The 23,827-nt window shown below is 41.7% G+C and overlaps 1 protein-coding gene across 1 annotated transcript in view; it reads right to left on the bottom strand.

The window, feature by feature from the left end:
* Positions 1-19,754, bottom strand: part of LOC128561958 (C-type lectin domain family 4 member A-like) — a 42,304-nt gene extending 22,550 nt beyond the window's left edge. Inside the window, exons 1-3 of the mRNA XM_053556608.1 lie at positions 19,625-19,754; positions 8,655-8,771; positions 3,352-3,453 (exon numbers count right to left, since the gene is read on the bottom strand). Coding sequence (XP_053412583.1) covers positions 3,352-3,453; positions 8,655-8,771; positions 19,625-19,754 — 349 coding nt within the window. The remainder of the gene's footprint in view (positions 1-3,351; positions 3,454-8,654; positions 8,772-19,624) is intronic.
* Between the last annotated feature and the right edge of the window lie 4,073 nt (positions 19,755-23,827).

Here is a 23,827-nt window from a genome sequence, read left to right as displayed (position 1 = left end):
ACAATAAAAATCCTCCAAGAAAGCATAGGAAAAACACTGGAAGATATTGGCCTGGGGGAAGACTTCATGAAGAAGACTGCCATGGCAATTGCAACAACAACAAAAGTAAACAAATGGGACTTCATTAAACTGAAAAGCTTCTGTACAGCTAAGGAGACAATAACCAAAGCAAAGAGACAACCCACACAATGGGAAAGGATATTTGCATATTTTCAATCAGACAAAAGCTTGATAACCAGGATCTATAGAGAACTCAAATTAATTCACGTGAAAAAAGCCAACAATCCCGTATATCAATGGGCAAGAGACATGAATAGAACTTTCTCTAAAGACGACAGACAAATGGCTAACAAACACATGAAAAAATGTTCATCATCTCTATATATTAGAGAAATGCAAATCAAAACATCCCTGAGATATCATCTAACCCCAGTGAGAATGGCCCACATCACAAAATCTCAAAACTGCAGATGCTGGCGTGGATGTGGAGAGAAGGGAACACTTTTACACTGCTGGTGGGACTGACTGCAAACTAGTACAACCTTTCTGGAAGGAAGTATGGAGAAACCTCAAAGCACTCAACCTAGACCTCCCATTCGATCCTGCAATCCCATTACTGGGCATCTACCCAGAAGGAAAAAAATCCTTTTATCATAAGGACACTTGTACTAGACTGTTTATTGCAGCTCAATTTACAATCGCCAAAATGTGGAAAAAGCCGAAATGCCCACCAACCCAAGAATGGATTAACAAGCTGTGGTATATGTATACCATGGAATACTATTCAGCCATTAAAAAAAATGGAGACTTTACATCCTTCGTATTAACCTGGATGGAAGTGGAAGACATTATTCTTAGTAAAGCATCACAAGAATGGAGAATCATGAATCCTATGTACTCAATCTTGATATGAGGACAATTAATGACAATTAAGGTTATGGGGGGGAAGCAGAAAGAGGGATGGAGGGAGGGGGATGGGGCCTTAGTGTGTGTCACACTTTATGGGGGCAAGACATGATTGCAAGAGGGACTTTACCTAACAATTGCAATCAGTGTAACTGGCTTATTGTACCCTCAATGAATCCCCAACAATAAAAAAAAAAAAAAACCACAAGAGAAATTAGAAATATTTCAACTGAATGACTGAAAATTTGTGAGATACAGTTAAAAGAGTGCTATAAAAATATATAGCTTTAAATACTTAGAAAAGAAGAAACATCTAAGTCAACAACCTGAGGTTTCACCTTAAAAGACTAGAAGAAGATCAAAGTAAACACAATTTTAAAAAGAGGAAATAAAGAAAAAAGAAGAAGTCAGTGATTTGGAAAACAGAGACACAATAGAGAAAGTTACAGTAGAACTTCCATAGTTGACCACCTCCCTATACTGACCACCTGCTTAAGTTGACCTAATTTTCTTAGGCCAGAGATGCACCACCACATGTACGTATCAGCACAGTAGGCCTAGTTTCCTGTGTTGACCACCTCCATGTGTTAACCAGTTTGTTACAGTCCCATGCATGGTCAACTTACAGAGGTTCTACTCTATACCCAAGAGTCAATTCTCTGAATAGTTCAAGGACCAGAAAAAAACTTTTCATAAGACAGACTTTGCTTGATGCCTAATTTTTCTTTCTTTTGGTTTCTGTTTTCCTGTAGAGAATGGATGGCTGTTGAATTGTTTCATAGAACAACAACAATTTTATTATTGTATAATTTACATGCTATAAAATCCATCCATTTAAATGGTAATTAAATGTTTGATAAATTCATTGAGTTGTATAATCTTCAAAAAAAAAAAAAAAAAAAAAAAAGAAGGAAATTCTCCAGCAGAGCCTTTGGCCTTCCTCTGCAAAACTGGCTCCTTTTAGGTCTCCAGCAGTTTTGTCTTTGGACTCACACTACAAGTCTTTCCTGAGTCTCCACCCTGCCAACTTCCATCCCTGCCCCTGCCATCAATTTTGAACTTCTCAAGCCTCTACATGAGTCAATTTGTTAAAAATAAATAACATTCTGGGCAGCACCTGTAGCTCAGTGGATAGGGTGCCAGCCCCATATACCAAGGGTGGTGGGTTTAAACTCGGCCCTGGCCAAACTGCAGCAACAACAAAAAATAGCTGGTGCCTGTAGTCCCAGCTACTTGGGAGGCAGAGGCAAGAGAATCACCTAAGCCCAGGGGCTAGAGGTTGCTGTGAGCTATGATACCACAGCACTCTACTGAGGGTGATATAGTGAGACTCTGTCTCTTAAAAATAATAATAAATAATAAATATCATTCTATACTAAATAAATAAATATCATTCTATACATTCTATTGATTCTGTTTCTCTATGAAGCCCTAACACAATTCTCTACCCTAATAGATAGCAAGCACAACTCCACTATTCTTTATGCAAAGAAATTAGTATGGAAAGGGGACAAAAAAGAAGAACTTTATAGTGGAGAAAGAGAAACCTGGGAAACAACGTTAGCCAGGCATTTAAGGTCAAAGTTGACAGTCAAAAATCATTTGACAGTATGTACTCTTGATATGAGATGAAAGTAGCATTTTATAGCTGTGATCTTCCTCACAAAAACCAATAACTCCATTTTAAGTATTAGAAAAACATCACACAAATTCTAGTAGGTAGAACATCCTATAATATGCCTGACCAGTATTCCTCAAAACTGTGAAAGTCATCAAAAACAAGGTACGTCTGAGAAACTGTCACAGCCAAGAGGAGCCTAAAGAGACAAGACAATGTCATGTGGCACCCTGGATGGGATCCTGTTAAAGGAACATTAGGTAAAAAACAAGGAAATCTGAATAAATTGTGAGCTCTAATTAATGATGAAATGTCAATATTGGTTCATTAGTTGTAACAAATGTATCATACTTACATTTTAATAATAGTGGATACTGTGCATGCCAAGGAAGGGAGAAACAGGATCTTCTTGCCTTACCTGTTCAATTTTTCTCTCAATATAAAACTATTCCTAAGTTAATCTATTCATTTTAAAACTTTAAGTCATTTACATCAGTATCAAAATCATCATCATCATCATTTTCATCAAATGGTTTTAATTAATATATGAAAAAAGTGCAATTTGCACGGAAAGTTTAGAAAGAAATAAAGGCAGAAGAAATTGTAAAGCAAGGTAACTTTTTCACAATTAAGCCTCTATTTCCTTGCATAGATAAAAATATACATATGAGAATTTTATGTCCTATATATTTGCACATTTATAGCTTAAAATGATCATGAGAGTCAACTTGTTAGTGTGATCTACCCTGGAATCTTATTGGAAATAGTGATTTGGGATCCTTACCTAGTAGAGTCAGCAACTGAATTCTAGGTACATTCATTTTTACCTGTGATGGTCAGATTATTTTTCACGCACTCCAATGTTGTATGAATCGTCTCCTTTGTAGTATTTTTTTTGTCAGGAAGCTGAGAAGATTTTGCAAAGGAAGCTAGAAAAAAGAATAAAGATCATTCGTTTTCCTACTACCATTATAACTTTGCTCTATATTGTTATTTTTTTACCCTCTTTATAGAAGCTACTTGAGGAGAGGGATCCTGTCTGGAAAATATTTCCTACTTGGAAACCATAGATGTCTCCAGGAATAGCTGAGAGATCAGCAGATGACAGAGGACATGGCAGTTCCCTCAGAAGGGGTCTGAAGGGGCTTTTCCTTATTCTCCTTTAATGCTTAATGTGAGATGCCAGCAGAGCTGTCTTGGGGGAGGGGAAGATGAAGGAAGGCAGATGAACACTTGAATTCAAGGATGTGTGTGCATACGCTGACAATATGCAGCGGGTGGGGTAGAGAAGAATTAGCTAATTCTGGCTCGGCACCCATAGCACTGTGGTTACAGCACCAGCCACATACATCAAGAGTGGCAGGTTCGAACCTGGCCTGGGCCAGCTAAACAACAATGACAACTGCAACAAAAAATAGCCAGGTGTTGTGGCAAGCACCTGTAATCCCAGCTACTTGGGAGGCTGAGGCAAGAGAATGACTTAAGCCCAGGAGTTTGAGGTGGCTGTGAGCTGTGACATCACAGCCCTCTACTGAGGTCGACATAAGGAGACTCTGTCTCAAAAAAAAAAAAAAAAAATTAGCTAATTCTGACAAGTTCTGGGATATCCTGCAGAATGGAAAATTTTTTAAAAAATCCAAAATGGATCACAACAACAAAAGAATCTTCTTCTCTTTCCTTTATTCTCTCCATTCCAACTAGCTCCCAATCCTGGGCACAACAACGTTCTCACATCTCTTCCAATTTAAAACAAACCTACCATGGCAGCGCCTGTAGCTAAGTAGTTACAGTGCCGGCCACATACACTGAGACTGGAGGGTTCGAACCCAGCCCTGGCCAGCTAAAAGAACAATGACAACTGCAACAAAAAAAAATTGCTGGGTGTTGTGACAGGCACCTGTGACCTCAGCTACTTGGGAGGCTGGGGCAGGAGAATCGCTTGAGCCCAAAGCTTTGAGGTTGCTGTGAGCTGTGACGCCACAGCACTCTATCCAGAGTTGACAGTTTGAGACTCTGTCCCAAAAAATAAAATAAATCTACTTCTTCTCCTACAAAATGAATTTTCTTTTGTTCTTCCTTACATTTCATTTGTTCCTTAACCCATCACATGCTGACTTTTGCTTAAACTGCTTCACAACACCATTGTTGAAAAGGATTATCGGTAACATCCTAGGCCCACTTATTAGTCATCTTCCTATTTGACCCCAGCTCTTTGCCCTCTTAGTTCTTAGGACACTACTCTTTGCTGTGTTTGCCTTTCCTTTCTTCCTATTGCTTCTTACTCTCTTTTGTAAGTGCCTCTTCTTCCATCCAGCTCTTTTGAAATGTAACATTTCTGAGAGCTCCATCCTTACCCTTCTTTCTCTTACTAAATTCTCTGAGTGATGTCATATATCCCCATGGCATCACCTGCTATCTCTGTGTAAGTAACACCCAAAGCCCAGACCTCTCTCCTGAAAATCAAACAAATGTATCCCCCCCAGTCGTGTCCATTTGAGGGTCCCACAGTTATATAAAACTCAACATGTGCAAATCTTAAATCATTATCTTTCAACCCAAACCTGCTATGCATGTATATTTTCTATCTCTTTGAAAAACTTTCTTTCTGGCCAGGTGTGGTGTCTCATGCCTATAATCCCAGTACTCTGGGTGGCCAAGGTACATGGATTGCTTGAGCTCATGAGTTTGAGACCGACCTGAGCAAAAGTGAGACCCTGTTTCTAGAAAAGAAAAATAGCTGAGTGTTGTGGTGGGCACCTGTAGTCCCAGCTACTTGGGAAGCTTAGGCAAGAGGATCGCTTGAGTTTAAGGTAGCTGTGAGCTATGATGCCACTACACTCTACCAGGGTGATAAAGTGAGACTGTCTCAAAAAAAAAAAAAAAAAAGAAAAAGAAAAAGGAAAGTCTTTATATTTCTGAGTTTACCAAGTCAAAATATTAGAGCCACATTTTACTTTTTTTGGTCCCTTTCCCCCCCAGATCTAGATACTCATCAAACATCTATCCCCTTCATCATTCAAAGCTACCTCCTCTTCTATTTCTTCACTAACACTTGCCATAGATCTGGCTCTCACTATTTCTCAGTTGGATTTATGAATTAGACTTCAACTTCTCTCTGTGCCTCATATTTTGTCCTCATATATCCATTCTCCACACTTGTTTATGAAGTGTTTTTCCATAAGGCAAATTTGATTATATAAATTCTCTGTTAAAATTCTGCAGTCTCAGCTCGACATTCATAGCTCAGTGAGTAGGGCACTGGCCACATACACCAAAGCTGGTGGGTTCAAGCTCAGCCCAGGACTGCTAAACAACAATGACAACTGCAACTAAAAAATAGCTGGGCGTTGTGACCAATGCCTGTAGTCCCAGCTACTTGGGAGGCTGAGGCAAGAGAATCGCTTAAGCCCAAGAGTTTGAGGTTGCTGTGAGCTGTGATGCCATAGCACTCTACTCAGGGTGACATAATGAGACTCTGTCTCCAAAAAAAAAAAAAAAATTCTGCAGTCTCTCCACATCTATAACACATTGCAAAAATGGCCACAATTTTTAACATTCCTTTTATCCACACTCCTTTGCACTATGATTTCCAGCTTCTTCAGTCAAGTAAGGGCACTCAACCCCAGGGTGACTTAGTGAGAGTCTGTCTCTAAAAAAAAAGAGAAAAAGTAATAGGGTCTGGCTGGGTGGTGGCTCATGCCTGTAATCCCAGCCCTTTAGAGGCTGGGTGGATTGTTTGAGCCCAAGAGTTTAAGGGTGTAGTGAACTGTGATCATACAATTACATCTCAGGCAGGATGACACTCAGTCTCAAAATGAAAGGAAGGGAAAGGAAGGGAAGGGAAGGGAGAGAGACAGAGGGAAAGAAGAAGGGAAGAAGGAAGGGAGGGAGAAAGACGAGAGGAGAGAGGGAAAGAGGGAGGGGAGGAGAGAGGGAAGAGAGGAAAGAGGGGAGAAGGGAAGAAGAAGAAGAAGAACAACAACAACAACAAAAAACGAAATGTGATCTGTTTTTCCACCACTTAAATCTGGTCTGCCTTTAAAATTTCCTTTGGCCAACAGAATGTGTAGAAGCAATCTGTGCTAGTCCCAAATTGAGATTTCAAGAGGCCTTGCTGACTTCCACACTCAGTCTTGGAAGTCTTCAAGTTTCCATGTGAATAGTCCCAGTCTAGTCTAATGATTGATAAGAGAAATGTGGCCAAATTGCTTGTCCTTCCAGCTGACATCCTCTTTCTCAGAAGGGAAGTTGCTCTGGAGTGGTACCTGACCACATAAGCATGAGGGAGGTAAGCCAGGACCCGAGGAGCCCCCCCAACTGACGCCAGTCGAAGTTGCCAAACTGCAGAATTATGAGCTAAATAAACAGCTTCTGTTTTACTCCATTAAATTTTTGATTGGTTTAATAATCAGGAAAAGATATTTGATAAAATAAGTGTTGGGGGGAAAAACCCACATTCTTTTTTTTTTTTTTTGTAGAGACAGAGTCTCACTTTATGGCCCTCGGTAGAGTGCCGTGGCCTCACACAGCTCACAGCAACCTCCAACTCCTGGGCTTCAGCGATTCTCTTGCCTCAGCCTCCCGAGTAGCTGGGACTACAGGCGCCCACCACAAAGCCCGGCTATTTTTTGGTTGCAGTTTGGCCGGGGCTGGGTTTGAACCCGCCACCCTCGGTATATGGGGCCAGTGCCTTACCGACTGAGCCACAGGCACTGCCCAAAACCCACATTCTTTATAATGGCATACAGCACTCTCTCTTCATGACCTGAGTTCTGCTTATTTCTCCCAGCTAGAGCTTCATTTCTAAGTCCTCTTAGCACCGTATGCTCCAGTCACGCATCCTTACAGTTCCCCAAATTCTGTATCTGTCATATCTGTCATCCTTGGTAGACACGGCTGTAAATGTCACCCTTCTGTGTTTACTTCTTACCTCCCCAACACTTACCATACAATGTGGCAACTAATGGTTCCTTAACTGTTCTCTAAATTTCTTGAGACCAGGGGCTATGTCTCTGGACTCTGTCTGGCTCAGGACCTGACATGTAAAAGATGGCCATTATTACTTACTGAGTGGCCAAATGAATGAATAAAATATCTACCCAAATATATCCTAGTTCTATGCCTTTTAACATTTTGGTAAGTTCTAAAAGCCAAAGATATGCAGCAACGTACCTATTTTGCTAAATTGGCTTTTAGATCTCACCCAGTCTTGGGCAGGACACAAATAATTAGAGTGAAATTCAATGGAGAACTTTTCTCAAAATATTGTTCCCATGTTCCTCTTTTCCACCTGTCTCATCTCAAAATATAAGTGTGCACTCAAGCAGTACTGGCCTTAAAAATGCTGCTACAGAAATATAGATTTGTCCTCTCATAGTGTCTAGTATAGAAAGCCCAGAGATTTCACTTTATAACACAAACACACATACACACATACACAAACACTCTTACTCTATAATTTCTCTAAAGAGAATGGATTTTTTCATTTTACAGGTGGTAACTAAATACAAATGAAGAGTGAAATTTCCAGTGGATTTACATGAATTATGTCTCCCTACAGAAAATTGTATATCAGATTTCTTGATAAAGTCATTTTTATTATTTTATTTTATTTTATTTTATTGAGACAGAGTCTCACTGTGTTGCCCTTGGTAGAGTGCCGTAGCATCACAGCTCACAGCAACCTCTAACCCTAGGGCTTAAGCGATTCTCTTGCCTCAGCCTCTAGAGTAACTGGGACTACAGGTTCCTGCCACAATGCCTGACTTCTTTTTATTGCTGTTGTTGAGACTGAGTCTTACTTTGTTGCCCTTGGTAGAGTGCTGTGGTGTCACAGCTCACAGCAACCTCCAACTCTTGGGCTTAAGTGATTCTCTTGCCTCAACCTCCCAAGTAGCTGGGACTACAGGCGCCTGCCAGAACGCCTGGCTATTTTTGTTGCAGTTGCCACTGCTGTTTTTTAACTGGCCAGGGCCTGGTTTGAACCCGCCACCCTCAGTATATGGGGCGGGCGCCCTACTCATTGAGCCAGAGGTGCTGCCCTAAACTCATTTTTAAATATCAGTTTCTAACAGATATGTTCTCTTCATGTAGAGCAGACATTGCTTATTGATTGGGCTGGCATACTTACCGATAAAAGCAATGAAGAATGAGAGTTTCAATAGCAGGAAAAGTATCAGCAGTGAGACACAAACCAGCTTATGAGAACCGAGTTTACTTTTCTGAGGGATGGTTCTTTTTTTGGGAGCTGAAGGAGAAACCAAATGAGTTTTATCAACAATAAATTCTGTCCTTACTTCCTCTTCTTCTTCTTCTCCCTTTTCTCAGATGACACACAATTACTAATGGTATGGCACTCGAAATACTATGAGAATAAGAAGGAAATGATAATGTTCATTGTAGAAACTTTAGAAAATATATAGAAGCACAAATTCCTACCATTGAACATGACTCTTTTATTAATCATTTGGTATATATCCCACTAGCAATTTTTAAAAGGCAGATATACAATATATGTACATTTTCTAACAATTGACGCATCACAAAATCTGATTTCTGATGTAAACCCTCTTTGATAAGTTCTAAGAGCCAAAGACAGGCAGCAATTCACCAACTGTGCTACACTGGCTCATGAACATTTCTCATAACACGTTTCTGTTAACACTTTATATCATGATTCAATACCATTTCCAACTTTACTTTTAAAAACGCTATAGCAGGGTGGCGCCTGTGGCTCAAGGAGTAGGGCGCCGGTCCCATATGCCGGAGGTGGCGGGTTCAAACCCAGCCCTGGCCAAAAAACCACACACACACAAAAAAAAACGCTATAGCAGTTGGGCGGCACAGTGGATAGGGCACCAGCCCCATATACCAAGGGTGGCGGGTTTGAACCTGGGCCCCTGCCAAACTGCAACAAAAAAATAGCCGGGTGTTGTGGCGGGCCCTGTAGTTCCAGCTACTTGGGAGGCTGAGGCAAAAGAATCACCTGAGCCCAGGAGTTGGAGGTTGCTGTGAGCTGTGATGCCACAGCACTCTACTGAGGGTGATAGAACGAGACTCTGTCTCTAAAAAAAAAATACTATGGCAGGTAAACATTTATAATCATCCTTTATTATATCTTCAGGATGAGGTCTACCTTTTCAGTCACTATCTCATAGTAGGAGTGGGAGAAGAATCTCAGTCCTATATAATATGAGTTCATTTTTATTTTATTATTTTATTTTACTTTATTTATTTTTTATTTTATATATATTTTTTGAGACAGAGTCTCACTATGTCATCCGCAGTAGAGTGCCATGGCATTACAGCTCACAGCAACCTCAAACTCTTGGGCTTAAGTGATTCTCTTGCCTCAGCCTCCCAAGTAGCCCGCCACAATGCCTGGCTATTTCTTTGTTGCAGTTGTCATTGTTATTTAGCAGGCCCGGGTGGCGTTCGAACCAGCCAGCCCTGGTGTATGTGGCTGGGCCCTAACCACTGAGCTGTGGGAGCTGAGCCAGTGACTTTTTAGAAAAATACATATCCACACTAATGTATACTTACGTAGAAGGATATACATTAAAATGAAAATTATGGTTTTCTCTAAATCATAAGAGTATAATTTAAATTTCTGTTGTTTTCTGATTTTTTCCTATGATAATCATTGTTATTTATATAATAAGGAAATTATGCAAAGTTTTTAAGAAGAAAAAAAAACAATTTTCCTGAGTACTCCTGATACCCCCACGGAGGTGTTTCAGGAACCATTAGCATCCTGACTCCCTCCCTCCAACAGCTTCTTGTACTCTAAGTGAATTTTTATTCTCTTCTGTGTCTGAGAGCTCACATATGCCACCCAAAGTGCCTTTATCTACTCCAAAATTAATCGAATATGTCTCAGAGATGAAACATGCCATAGATTTTCTGATTTCAGAAAAATTTCCCTGGAGATGTAATGAACTTTCTTTTTGAGACTTTGTAGTCTTTCATTTGGAATGGTTTTGTTCTACTTCAGTACTAACAAACACAGTCTCATCACAGCACCCACACCCTTACCCTCTAGTCAAAACACAAATCCCACAAATTCATCAATAACCCCTCCATCTGCTGGGGAGGCTGTAACCTCAGACTAACTCAACCTAGGAAAACACAGGACGACAGCATCTCAGCATCAGAGCACTCACCTTAGCTCAGGAATATACTTAATTTCTCACACCTATGTTTTCTTATAGTCAGCAGAGTTGGGACTAAAAACAGCATCACAAATCCTTTCTTCCCCACTATACAACGGTACAACCCCTTCATGCTTATCTACAGGCAACTCAGTCTTTTGAGACTTTCCTGTTTCCCAAACATGGCCAGGGAGAGAACCAGCAACTGACACCACCTATGCCTTGTTTATAAACTCTCTCTCCATCCTTCATGTCGTCATTAATTCTGACAACCAGGAAAGGGTTCTTACCTATAGGGGAGTCTGAGTTGGTGCCAACGAATGTGCATCCATATTTGAACCTCATTCCAGAACAAGTGATTTTTGAAGCCATATTCAGAAGAGGTCTCTGTTTTTCACCAGAAAATCTGTTTCAGGGCTTCCTTAAAATATTTATTAAATGACAACCAAGTATGGTGAGATTGTATCTCCTTCCTATTGCTCAACTTGGTGAAAGCAGAAGTACCAAACAGGTAAACACCCCTTAAAGAGATCTCATGAGAACTGAAATTGCAATGTGGGGGCTACTCAGTCCACAGAGACCCAATCCCCAGGATCAGCACAGTGAGAATTACAGCCTTAAACATATGCTAGCAGGTGTGATGAAAGGGGGAGCTCAAAGGGTGGAGGAACAAATAGGAAGGCAAGGAAAAGAGGAACCAAACAATTAAAGATGTCTATTCTGAGAACTAATTTCTTTCTTTCTTTTTTTTTTTTTTTTTTTTGCTTTTTGTTTTTGAGACAGTGTCTCACTCAGTTGCCTTGGGTAGAATGTCATGGCATCATATATCTCACAGCAACCTCAAACACCTGGGCTCAAGTGGTGGGACCATAGGCACCTGCCACCAGATCAGGCTAGTTTTTTCTATTTTTAGTAGAGACAGGGTGTCCGCTTGCTCAGGCTGGTCTGAAACTCCTGAGCTCAAGCAATCCTCCCACCTCTGCCTCCCAGTGTGCCTGGATTACAGGCATGAGCCACTGTGCCTGCCTCTGAGAACTGTGTTCACTGAACTCACCAGAAAAAATAAAATTTGTGTGCTTCCTTCCACGTGCAAACATAATGACTCACAGACCAAATTACCCGAACAAACACTTATTCGTGTTGCTTTTACTTCATCATTTCTGGCTGATGACACAAATTCTTGGTACCACATTGTGAGAGGATCATTGACACAGAGTCACACGGCAGCCTCCCCACCTTCAAGGCCCAGCTTCCTCTGGCACAGTAGGGAAGGCAAAGCTTGAGTCCTGGGCCTTGTGAAGAGGCTCCTCCCTGCTCTGGGCTTTCCCTCATTGTTCTCTCTGACCCCATCCTGAGTCTCCACTCATTCTGCTGCTTGTCACCTCCAGAACCCTGGAGAGCAGCTCTCCTTACTGGATGTTGGAGGAGGGACCAGCTTCCATTCCAGACTCCTCTAGCCTTTAATCCCCACACCCACTCAGCAAAAGGATATCCAGGTACAATGACTATTTTAACAGAATAATCGAAACAAATCACGTTTTTGAAGCAGATAAATTTAAACAGTGTGCTAAATATGACTTTCCCAATTCTCCATGTGAAATCTTTCCAAGACATGCTCCCTGCTCACATCTGGGTTGTCTGGCCTCAGTCTCCCCTAGTGATCCTCCTTCTTTTATCCTCCTCCACCAAATACTCATCCTGCATCACACAGTCTCTCTCCCTCTCCCTGTTCCTCTCTCTCTCTCTCTCTCTCACACACACACACACACACACACACACACACACACACACACTGGTCCCCTGACCACCTCTTACACTCCTGTAGGCTCTAACATCTCACATAAGGGGCCCCCCACCTTGGGTGGAAGCCTTCCTCACCTTGTAGGGCGCCGAGTCCCATCCTGGACTATCCCACCATGTGGGAGGCTGAGGCCAGAGAATCGCCTAAGCCCAGGAGTTGGAGGTTGCTGTGAGCTGTGTGATGCCACGGCCACAGCACTCTACCGAGGGCAATAAAGTAAAAGTGTCTCTACAAAAAAAAAAAAAAGAAAGAAAAAAGAAAGATATTTGGTACACTATTTGTAATATTTTGTAACAAGATAGCAAGTGAAAATTTTATTCACTATGAAAGTATCTATCTCAGTATATGGAAATAAAGATGGAATAAGTGGGACATTTTTATTTTACTTTAAAGTTTTTTTCTTTTACCATTTGGTATTTTATGAGCATGTAGGAATCATGGCAAAATGCACCCTTTTCTCTAGGTTGGTTTGCTGAAAGATGAACACACAAGTAAAGCAGATTAATAAGAGAAAAGTTTACTTCCAAATACTATGTGCATGGGAGAAACCACAGGAATGATTATCCAATGTCTCAATGATGGTCAGATACTTTTATAGATGGCTTTTTGAAGGGAAGGGGAGAAGGTGGAGTATGGGTGCAGCAAGTGGTTGCTAGGGAGGATGAGTAGGTGGGGAAAACAGATTGACTTGTAAATTAACCTGAGAGACAGGTATTGTGTTTTAAACGATTTGGGCCAGGTCTGCTGACATTCAGGGAGGAAAGGAGGTCAGTTGCCCCCTTTGATCCCCTCATCAGGTCAGTCTAGTTTTATGCAGACAGAGGAACAACCCCTTCCAATACTTTCTGATTGTGAATGGCCTTTAATTCGAAATATTCTTTATGTTAAGTAGTCATATTTGGGGATAAAATTTCCTTAGCTCCTCCAAGCATGTATTTCTTTTACAATAAGAAACACAGCAAGCAAATTTTTTTTTTTTGTAGAAAGGTAATAAGGCAATGCTCTTTTATTAGAAACCAATGAAATGTACAAATACTTTATTTTTTAGAGACAGAGTCTCACTTTATTGCCCTCGGTAGAGTGCTGTGGCGTGATAGCGCACAGCAACCTCCAACTCCTGGGCTTAGGTGATTCTCTTGCCTCAGCCTCCTGAGTAGCTGGGACTACAGGTGCCCACCATAATGCCTGGCTATTTTTTTGTTGTTGCAGTTTGGCTAGGGCCGGGTTTGAACCCACCACCCTAGGTATATGGGGCCGGCACCCTACCCACTGAGCCACAGGTGCCGCCCTGTACAAATATTTTAATTTCAAATTTTAGTTACTCATATGGCAAAACAGGTTTATTTTTACCAGTATAACCTAATTTCAAAAGATCTGCATAAATAATTTTATGAATTGAAAAGGGTAAACCCATAGAATTTTAAAATATTAATTATCAAGGTAAAATAAAGACTTTTTTTTTTTGGAGACAGAGCCTCAAGCTGTCACCCTGGGTAGAGTGCTGTGGCATCACAGCTTACAGCAACCTTCAACTGCTGGGCACGATTCTCTTGCTTCAGCCTCCCAAGTAGCAGGGACTATAGGCACCCACCACAGCACCAGGCTATTTTTTGTAATATTTTGTAACAAGATAGCAAGTGAAAATTTTATTCACTATGAAAGTATCAATCTCAGTATATGGAAATAAAGATGGAATAAGTGGGACATTTTTATTTTAAAGTTTTTTGTTTTTTTTTTTTACCATTTGGTATTTTATGAGCATGTAGGAAGGTTATCACTGTTGTTTGGCAGGCCCGGACCAGATTCAAACCCACCAGCTCTGGTGTATGTGGCTTAGCTGGTTGAGCTACAGGTGCCAAGCCAAAATAAAGACATTCGATGAAACAAAATTTGAGAATTTTACCTTACATGTTTGTATTCTTATGATGCTACCAGAAAAGCAATCTCAAACAAAATGGGAATTTAAACTAGAAACAAAGTGAATATGGAATTGAATCCTATGATCAGGAAAGGAAGGGAGGGCAAGAAAGGGGAGGAGAAAAAAGAAAAGGAAAGAAAAAACTACCTAAAAGTTCATGGGTAACATCTGCAAAACCCTAAATAATAAGGTATCTCATGAACCCTGCAATACAAGTGGGTAAAGATAAGCTGTCAGCTACAAGCGCCCCATGGTACTAATGTCTGCACAGAAGAAAATAGAGGGAAGCAACCGGAATTGAAAACTGAAAATAACCAATGAGTATTCTCTTAAAAGCTTAGCAAATCTATCTGTGAAGCCGCTGAAACTGGGAGAGGTTTCATCTCCAGTAGTTCTTAAGTGCAAGGGTTTGCGGTAAGGTCTGAGAGGCTGGAGATGTGTGGGTTTCATGAATATTCTAAACGAACTGCCAAAGCCCCTGACTGAGAAGAAACTGCTCTCAACATCATCTAAATTAAGCAACATTGGGGCAATACACACAAAGGAAAAATAATATCTAGATAAAAGTAGCAGAAGGAAATAGGGTGAAGAGGTGTTACAAAGTAAGCTGCCATTACTTTTAACGCTTCACAAAAACAAATAAGAGGAAGTATTAGGGCTGTGCTGTCTAATCTTGAGCTCCTAGCTGCATGTGGTTATTAAGCACTTAAAATATGGCTAGTGCAAACTGAGATGTGGTAAAATTGTAAAATGCACACCAGATTTCAAGGACTTAGCATTAAAATGTAGGATATTTCATTTATAAATTCATGTTGATTATATGTTGAAATAACAATATTCTAAAATATCAGATTTTAGAATGAAATTCATTTCTCCCGCTTTAGAATTTTTTAATGTGGCTAAAAAAAGTCTTAACTATTATATTTTTGGCTTGCATTGCTATGCGATCAGAGGCACGGAGTTAGAAAGGCTATCATAAACCACACTTCTTTTTTTTTTTTTTTTTTGGTAGAGACAGAGTCTCATTTTTTCGTCCTCGGTAGAGTGCTGTGGCGTCACAGCTCACAGCAACCTCCAACTCCTGGGCTTAGGCGATTCTTTTGCCTCAGCCTCCCAAGTAGCTGGGACTCCAGGCACACACCACAAAGCCCTGCTATTTTTTTGTTGCAGTTTGGCTAGGGCTGGGTCTGAACCCATCACCCTCGGTATATGGGGCCAGCACCCTACTCACTGAGCCACAGGAACTGCCCACTTCCTTTTTTTTTTAAAGATAAATGAATGTAATTTTTATTTCTGAGTAAAATAATATATGAATGTTTTAAGATTTCAAATATACATACCAGAAAAACCTTATAACTATTCCCCAACCCTTTTTCTATGGGTAATCAAGATGAAATTTAACTGTGATGTTATGTACACATTATTACAGATCACAAGTAAATTACTCATTTATTTACATCCTGACTTTGTAAAGTTAAAATAATTTATCAGTTATACTACTTCCCAGAATAGTGAAAACTATAATGACATTTATACTCAAAATAGTCGATATGTGTATTGTGTGGCATGGAGTCACATGTTCTTTCTTTCTTTCTTTTTTTTTTTGAAACAAATGACAAATTTTATTACATGAGTTAATTTTTATATCCAAGCACAAGGATAATGAAATATATTTTCCATGCAAAATATTATATACACTAAATAACCTGCAGTGGTAACAATGCAGTGTAGGTTTCCTGGGAAGCAGACCCTGTGATAGACACATACATGCAGGAAGTGTATTTATTGGGCAGTGCTGTCTAGATGAGGACCAGTGAGAGTGGAAGAATGAAGCAGGACAGACAGAGCAAGAAGCTGAACTCTATCGAAGTCTCAGTTGATCCCTTGAGGAACCTCTGAAGTTGGGAAAGCCCCTCAAAGATGTCTGAACTGAGGCAATATCCAAAGACTGGCCATTGCCTCAATTCACACTTCCTTTTTAAAAGTTCATAAAGACTACATAAAAACAAGCAATAGAGGGTGGTGCCTGTGGCTCAGTGAGTAGGGCTCCGGCCCCATATACTGAGGGTGGCAGGTTCAAACCCAACCCAGGCCAACTGCAACAAAAAATAGCTGGGCGTTGTGGCTGGTGTCTATAATCCCAGCTACTTGGGAGGCTGAAGCCAGAGAATCGCCTAAGCCTAAGAGCTGGAGGTTGCTGTGAGCTGTGACGTCACAGCGCTCTACTGAGGGCAACTAAAAAAAAAACACACACAAGCAATAGACTTCTTGATGCCCTGATGTCAATAGCTTTAGCTTTAGTTAACTTTCCTAGTTTTGAAATTTGTCTTTAATTTTGGCTTTGGAACATTTCTTTTAATTTCATGTCAGCTTAGCCATGCATTTAAAATATTTAAGACATTAGGTGATTAAAAAATAAATCATTAGGGTGGCGCCCGTGGCTCAGTTGGTAAGGCGCCGGCCCCATATACCGAGGGTGATGGGTTCAATCTGGCCTCGGCCCAACTGCAACAAAAAAAATAGCTGGGCATTGTGGCGGGTGCCTGTAGTCCCAGCTACTCTGGAGGCTGAGGCAAGAGAATCGCTTAAGCCCAGGAGTTGGAGGTTGCTGTGAGCTGTGTGATGCCACGGCACTCTATCGAGGGCCATAACATGAAACTCTGTCTCTACAAATAAATAAATAAATAAATATTTAATTAATTAAAATATTTTAAGACTAAACTGATTGAATGGGAAAAGTTGTGGAGTAGAACATGAAGTACCAGCAGAGATTAATGCCAGAGAGGCTCAGATTCCAGCAAGAAAGCTAGGTAAAGCGATTTATTTCTCCCTCCCCCACATCTATGGTAGTCAGTAGGCTCCCAAGCTGCTGGAGAGCCCTTCTGCCCTTACAAGCCCAAAAGCTGCTGCCACCAACGAACTAGAAGCTTCTTGTGGATGAAGCAGCAGGCTCCTGGTGCCCTCAAAATTACTTTCCATCACTGTAGACCTGAGCCTTGATGGCAGGTGCTATATAGCTTCTTCACCTCTGTGCACCTTTATGCTCCCCAGAGGGCTTCAGCCCCTCAGTTTTTCATCTTTCTCATTCCAACAAAACATTTCCCAAAGCTAGGCCCAGATACTGGAGTTCCAGGCAGTTCAGTGGGTCCCAGGGGATTTGCGTAACCACTATCCCCCCACAGAGCTTGGATGTTCTGGGAGGTTGCTTTCTGGAGAGGGAGACAGAGATAGCCAAAGTGCTAGCTTTCTCCCAGTCTTTTTTGCTCCCATTCCCTTGCCCTGCCCAAGGCTGTTGAGAGACAGTTGAGCCAGAGCTTGTAGGAACTTCTATTCTGCTTGTTTGGTGAATCCACAACTGGCTTTCCATAGAGAATGGGACTTGAGCCTTTCTCAACACTTTTTCTCTCTTCCTTCATGCCACCTGTGGCTGCTGAGAGAGACAATTGAGCCACCATGAAGAAGCTTCCACAGAAAGTGGGGCTCAGCTCTTTCCTCTCTGAGTCCTGCTATAGACAGAGGGGTGTTCAGACTGTGAGCTCCCTGCCCACTGGTCTTCCTGTGCCACTTGCCTGGTGACTCCATCAAGGCAGGACATGCCCAAGGCTTGATGTCCTGCTTGGGCAACCCTGTGGGCAACTTGGGACCTGCGCACCTCTCCCTGGCATGCTTACAGATCGATCTTCAGAGACCTGAGGGATGGGTCCACAAGCCAGATCCCACACCCCCAGGTCTCAGTTGATTGTTCAGGGATAAGGAGAGGAGATGTATGATTGGGTGAGACCTCTGTGCCCCTTCCTAGGAGCTTTGCTTGAAAGCTGGGAGCAGATCTTTAATCCCTAATGAAAGAGACACCTTTGCTGCCTATGGTGAAACATAAGTGCAAGCTTATCCAACCCTCTGCTGTGGCAGAGAATAAGGACTCACCTGAAGTTCCAGGGACCCACCCACCACCTAGGGCAATGAAGTGTTTCTCCTGAGGGAATAGAGCTAGCAACTGGACTCAAAATCAACACTGCAGCTTTTCCTGCTGGCAAGTGCCACCTACTGACAGGGAGGTCACTTTGCATGCCCTTTACATCATTTGCTGACTCAATCATACAGAGTGTGCTTCCGTCTTACCCACAAGCACCACCCATTGTCTCAGAGATTAAAGTGGGTGTGTCATTATCCAAACAAAAAAAAAAAAAAACAGCTGCTCTAGATGAGAAGGAATCAGTGGAAGTTCTTTGGATACATGAAAAGTCTAAGTGAAAGGACATCTCCTCTAAAAAGAGTAAATCTGCACCAATAGAAACCTATCAAAATGAGAATATTAAAATGATTAATAAAATTTTTGAATATGGATTGTAAGAAAGCTCAATGAAATGTGAGAGAAAATATAGATTGGCACCCATAGCTCAGTGATTAGGATGCCACCGCCACATATATTGGGGCTGGCCAGTTTGGACCCTATCCAGACCTGCTAAACAACAATGACAACTACAACGAAAAAATAGCTGGGTGTTGTGGTGGGCATCTGTAGTCCCAGATACTTGGGAGACTGAGGCAAAAAAATCACTTAAACCCAAGAGTTTGAAGTTTCTGTGAGCTGTGCACCATGCCACTCTACCAAGGGCAACATGGTGAGACTCTGTCTCAAAAAAAATGAAAAGAAAAGAAAAATACTGAGGCAAGAGGATCACTTGAGGTTGAGATGGAGGTTGTTGTGAGCTATGATGCCACGGCACTCCACCCAGGGCAACAGCTTGAGACTCTGTCTCACAAAAAAAAAAAAGAAAAAGAAAAGAAAAGAAAGAAATATAAGAGAAAAATAGAAATCTCACACAAATAAAACACAAAACAATGCAAGAAATGGATAAATAAATCAAATTATTAAAAACATGAAGCAGACACTCTGGGAGGCTAAGGTGGGAGGATCTAATTGATATCAGAATTTCAGGTTCTTGGTCTCAGTGATTTGAAGAACGAATCAACGGACTACAGGATCAGTGGTAAGTTAGAATTTATTCACAGAAACAGAAAGTACAACTACAAAAAACCAAACCTCCTGGCAGAGAGAACCCAGGAGGGGAACAAGCTCTCCTGCTCCCTCTTAGAGGTCTGTCTTCGGGCTCTCTGCTCAGGGGTTTATATAGTGGCAGGGGGGGTTGTTCTGCGAGGGCGTGGGTCTCGTCAGTTACAGCCAACTGTCCAATGAACTCTCAGGCCTTGGAAACTGACAGAAAATCTACCAGTCAGAAGGCCACCTGGAGGAGACAGCAAGGCGCCAGCATCTCCCTCGCAGGTGTCGGGCGCTTCCAGCAAGCTGGTTCCTCCATCCGCAGGAACATCAACACTTCCAGGGCTAAGGCAGCAGGTCATGGTGCTGCCTTGTCCTGCATCATAATCTACTGAGCTAAGGAGCCTGAGACTAACCTGAGCAAGAGTAAAGACCCCACCCATTTTTACTAAAACTAGAAAAATGCTCTAGGTGTTGTGTTACAACTCCTTGGGAGGCTGAGGTAGGAGGATCACTTGAACCCAGGAGCTTGAGGTTACTGTGAGTGAGGTTGATGCCATGGCACCCTAACCCTGTAATAAACAAAGCCTACAGGAAATATGGGATTATGTAAAGAGTCCTAACATAAGACTCATAGCAAGACTCTGTCACAAAAAAAAAAAAAAAGAAAGAAAGAAAAAAATCAAGCAGAGGTTCTGTAAATAAAAAAATTCATTCAGGAAAATATAAAATACAACAGAACATCTTAAGAATAGGCTAGACCAGGCAGAAGAAAGAATCTCAAAGCTAGAAGAAACACCTTTATTTTATTTATTTATTTATTTATTTATTTATTTATTTATTTGAGACAGAGCCTCAAGCTATCACCCTCGGTAGAGTGCTGTGGTGTCACAGCTCACAGCAGCCTCCAACTCCTGGGCTTAAGCAATTCTCCTGCCTCAGCCTCCCAAGTAGCTGGGACCACGGGGGCCCACCATAATGCCTGGCTGTTTTTTGGTTGCAGTTGTCATTGTTTGGCAGGCCCAGGCTGGATTCGAACCCACTAGCTCTAGTGTATGTGGCTGGTGTCTTAGCTGCTTGAGCTACAGGCGCAACGAGAAACACCTTTTAATTAAACAAGTCCGACAAAGAGAAAGAATAGAGAAATAAGAGTAATAAACAAAGCCTACAGGAAATATGGGATTATGTAAAGAGTCCTAACATAAGACTCATAGGCAAACCTGAGCATAAAGAACAAAATACACAAAGTCTGGGAAACCTATTTGAGGGAATACTTGAGGAAAATTTCCCAACTCTTGGTAAACATGTGGGCATCTAGGTACTAGAAATGCAACAGACTCCTAGGAGATTTGTAGTCAAGAGGAAATCGTCAATATATAGCCATCAGACTGGCCAAAGTTAATACGAAAGAGGAACTTCCCCAATTTGTAGTAAGGTGAAAGCATTGTATAGCTTATAAAGGAAAACCCATTCATACTAACTGCAGACTTCTCAACTGGGACCATATATATATATACATATTTTTTTTTTTTTGAGACGGTCTCACATTGTTGCCCCTGGCAGAGTGCCCTGGCATCATAGCTCCCAGCAGCCTCTAACTCTTGAGCTCAGGTGATTCTCTTGCCTCAGCCTCCCAAGTAGCTGGGACAACAGATGCCTGCCACAATGCCTGGCTATTTTAAGAGATGGGGTTCACTTTAGCTCAGGCTGGTCTCATGAGTTCAGGCAATCCACCTATGTTGGTCTCCCAAAGTGCTGGGTTTACAGGCATGAGCCACTGCACCCAGCCCTAACTGGGGCTCCTTTCTCCCTTTTCTCAAACAGAATAATGGCCAGCCTAGAACTTTGTATCCTGCAAAACTAAGTTTCATATGTGAAAGACTTCTCAGACAAGCAAACATTTAGGAAATTCTTCAAGACTAGACCTGCCCAGCAGGAATTACTCAAATGTGTAATATACACAGATAGCACAATAAACATCCACCAGTGTAAATCCACCCAAACGCTAAAGTTCAGAAACCAGATGCCACAATGACTCAAGAGGTAAAACAAAGCAATAAAGTTCTATGCAACAGGATGAACAGAAACCTATCCCACTTACAAATTCTTTCAATAAATGTGAAGGACTTGAACACCCCACTAAAGAGACATGGGCTGAGTAAATGGATTAAAAAATACAAAGCAAGTATCTTCTGTCTCCAAGAAATACATCTAACCACAAGGATTCATTCAGATACAAGGTGAAAGGATAGAAAACAATATTTTGAAAACCAAAGAAAGCTGATGTAGCCATTCTCATATCAGACTTCACCTAGACTTCAAATTGACAAAAGAAAGACAAAGACCGTTATTATACTGTGGTGAAGGGAGCAATTCAATAAGAAGACACAACAATCCTTAATGTTTATGCATCTAAGACAGGTGCACCAGATTCATAAAACAAATCCCACTAGATCTAAACAAAATGATGAACAGGAGTATTGTAGTAGCCAGGGACTTCAACACCCTATTGACAGAATGAAACAGATCCTTCAAGCATAAAATAAATAAATAAACAATGGACTTAAAGAGAACTCTACAACAAATGGAGTTAACAGACATTTACAGAACATTCTACTTCTAAACTACTGAATATGTATTTTTCTTATAAGCTCATGGAACATTCTGTACCATTAACCACACCCTAGGCCACAAAACATTTCTTTTTTTTTTTTGAGACAGAGCCTCAAGCTGTCACCCTGGGTAGAGTGCCGAGGCATCACAGCCCACAGCAACCTCCAACTCCTGGGCTGAAGTGATTCTCCTGCCTCTGCCTTCCAAGTAGCTAAGACCACAGGTGCCCACCACAATGCCCGGCTATTTTTTGGTTGCAGCTGTCATTGTTGTTTGGTGGGCCCGGGCTGGATTTGCACCCACCAGCTCAGGGGTATATGGCTGGCACCTTAGCTGCTTGAGCCACAGGCACTGAGCCCACAAAATATTTCTTAACAGATTTTTTTTTTTTTTGCAAAGAAAGTGTGGCTATTTTATTTTTCAAAAATTAATCTTTTTGGAAGTATCCCCTCCCCTACTCCTACCTATTGGGTAGTGTGGATGAGGGGAATTTCAAGTAAGACTCTGTCACTATATTCTGATTTCAAATGTTTCCTTTTAGTCTCTGCCTTTTCAGTAAATGTTTAACCTTTCACAATTCTTCACCCAATATCCTGTCCCTTATGTAGCTGGCTTATGGGGTTCTAGCCTTACCAAGCTTTGAGACAATGGTGGGAAAGGGGAGGGGATTCTGATCTTAGGCAATGGCAGGAGAGGAGAGGGGATTCCAATCTGTGAGTGGATCTGGGTGCTCCTTCTTGGCTTCTGTGGAAATAATGTTCCCTGTGCATCTTGTGACTGCTCTCCTGGCTGGCTTCCATAGCTGAAGACTGCTGATGACACAGGAGAAGTGTAGTCTAGTTTTCTCTCTGGGTAACCTTGTCTAGTGACTCAGAACTGCCCCCTCCCAGTTTTTGGGGTGCATATTCTCCCTGAGCTCTCCTTTGGTTCTCATATTGAGCGGTGGTCCTATAGACATGGCTCCTGCTGTAGCATGGCCCTGGGAAAGTTACTGGCCCCGGCTCCACCACAGGCCACAAAGGAGCTACCAGCAACGTTCCACACCAGGAGCTGAGGAAGGCTCAGCAACCCCTGACGCCATGTAATCCTACGACCCTTCCAATTTTACTCTAAAGCAGTTGACTCAACCTGCGGAGGCCATTCACATAGTTGTGCTCCTACAATTGTGTAATCAAGGGTCCTGAGGTAATTCTGTGAAGTGAGCAGCTTTTTCCTTAGCCTGTATAACTGGCTCTTCTTTTCTGTGATATCAGCCCAGAAATCACAAGTCAGACAGCAAATATCTCAAGTATTGCTTTCTCTACTTCTGTTCTTTCTCTTCTCCATAATCCTGAAAGGGGCCAAATTGCCCCTTCTTCCTGGCTTGATACCACTTCCCTTCCATGGTGTCCTTCCTGGGGGGCCTGCTCACTCCCATCCATCCTTCTCTAGGGGCTCTAATGACACAATCACTCTCTGCCTGAAACTCTTGGGGGGAAAAGAAAGGAAAAAAACCTATCGGCTTGATATTTTCTTTTTTTTCTCTTTCCTCCCTCCCTCCCTCTTCTGGACAGAGTCTTAGTCTGTTACCCAGGCTAGAGCGCTGTGGCATCGGCCTAGCTCACAGCAACCTCAAACCCTGGGCTCAAGCTGTCCTTCTGCTTTAGCTTGATATTTGCAAAACTTTTTTTCATTACGTTTCCTCCCTGATCTCCTCTCTTTGCATAGTGGGATCTGCTGGCTGCCTGTTGAGGGAGCTGAGAGGAATTACAGCTAGATTTTAGGAGGTTGCAAAGCAGAGCACCCCTGCAGGTTGGGTTACATCAGGAGAGGGGAACACAGG

This window comes from Nycticebus coucang, chromosome 12 (assembly GCF_027406575.1).
Source record: "Nycticebus coucang isolate mNycCou1 chromosome 12, mNycCou1.pri, whole genome shotgun sequence".
Lineage (NCBI taxonomy): Eukaryota > Metazoa > Chordata > Mammalia > Primates > Lorisidae > Nycticebus > Nycticebus coucang.
This window is presented reverse-complemented; position numbering and strand designations above follow the sequence as displayed.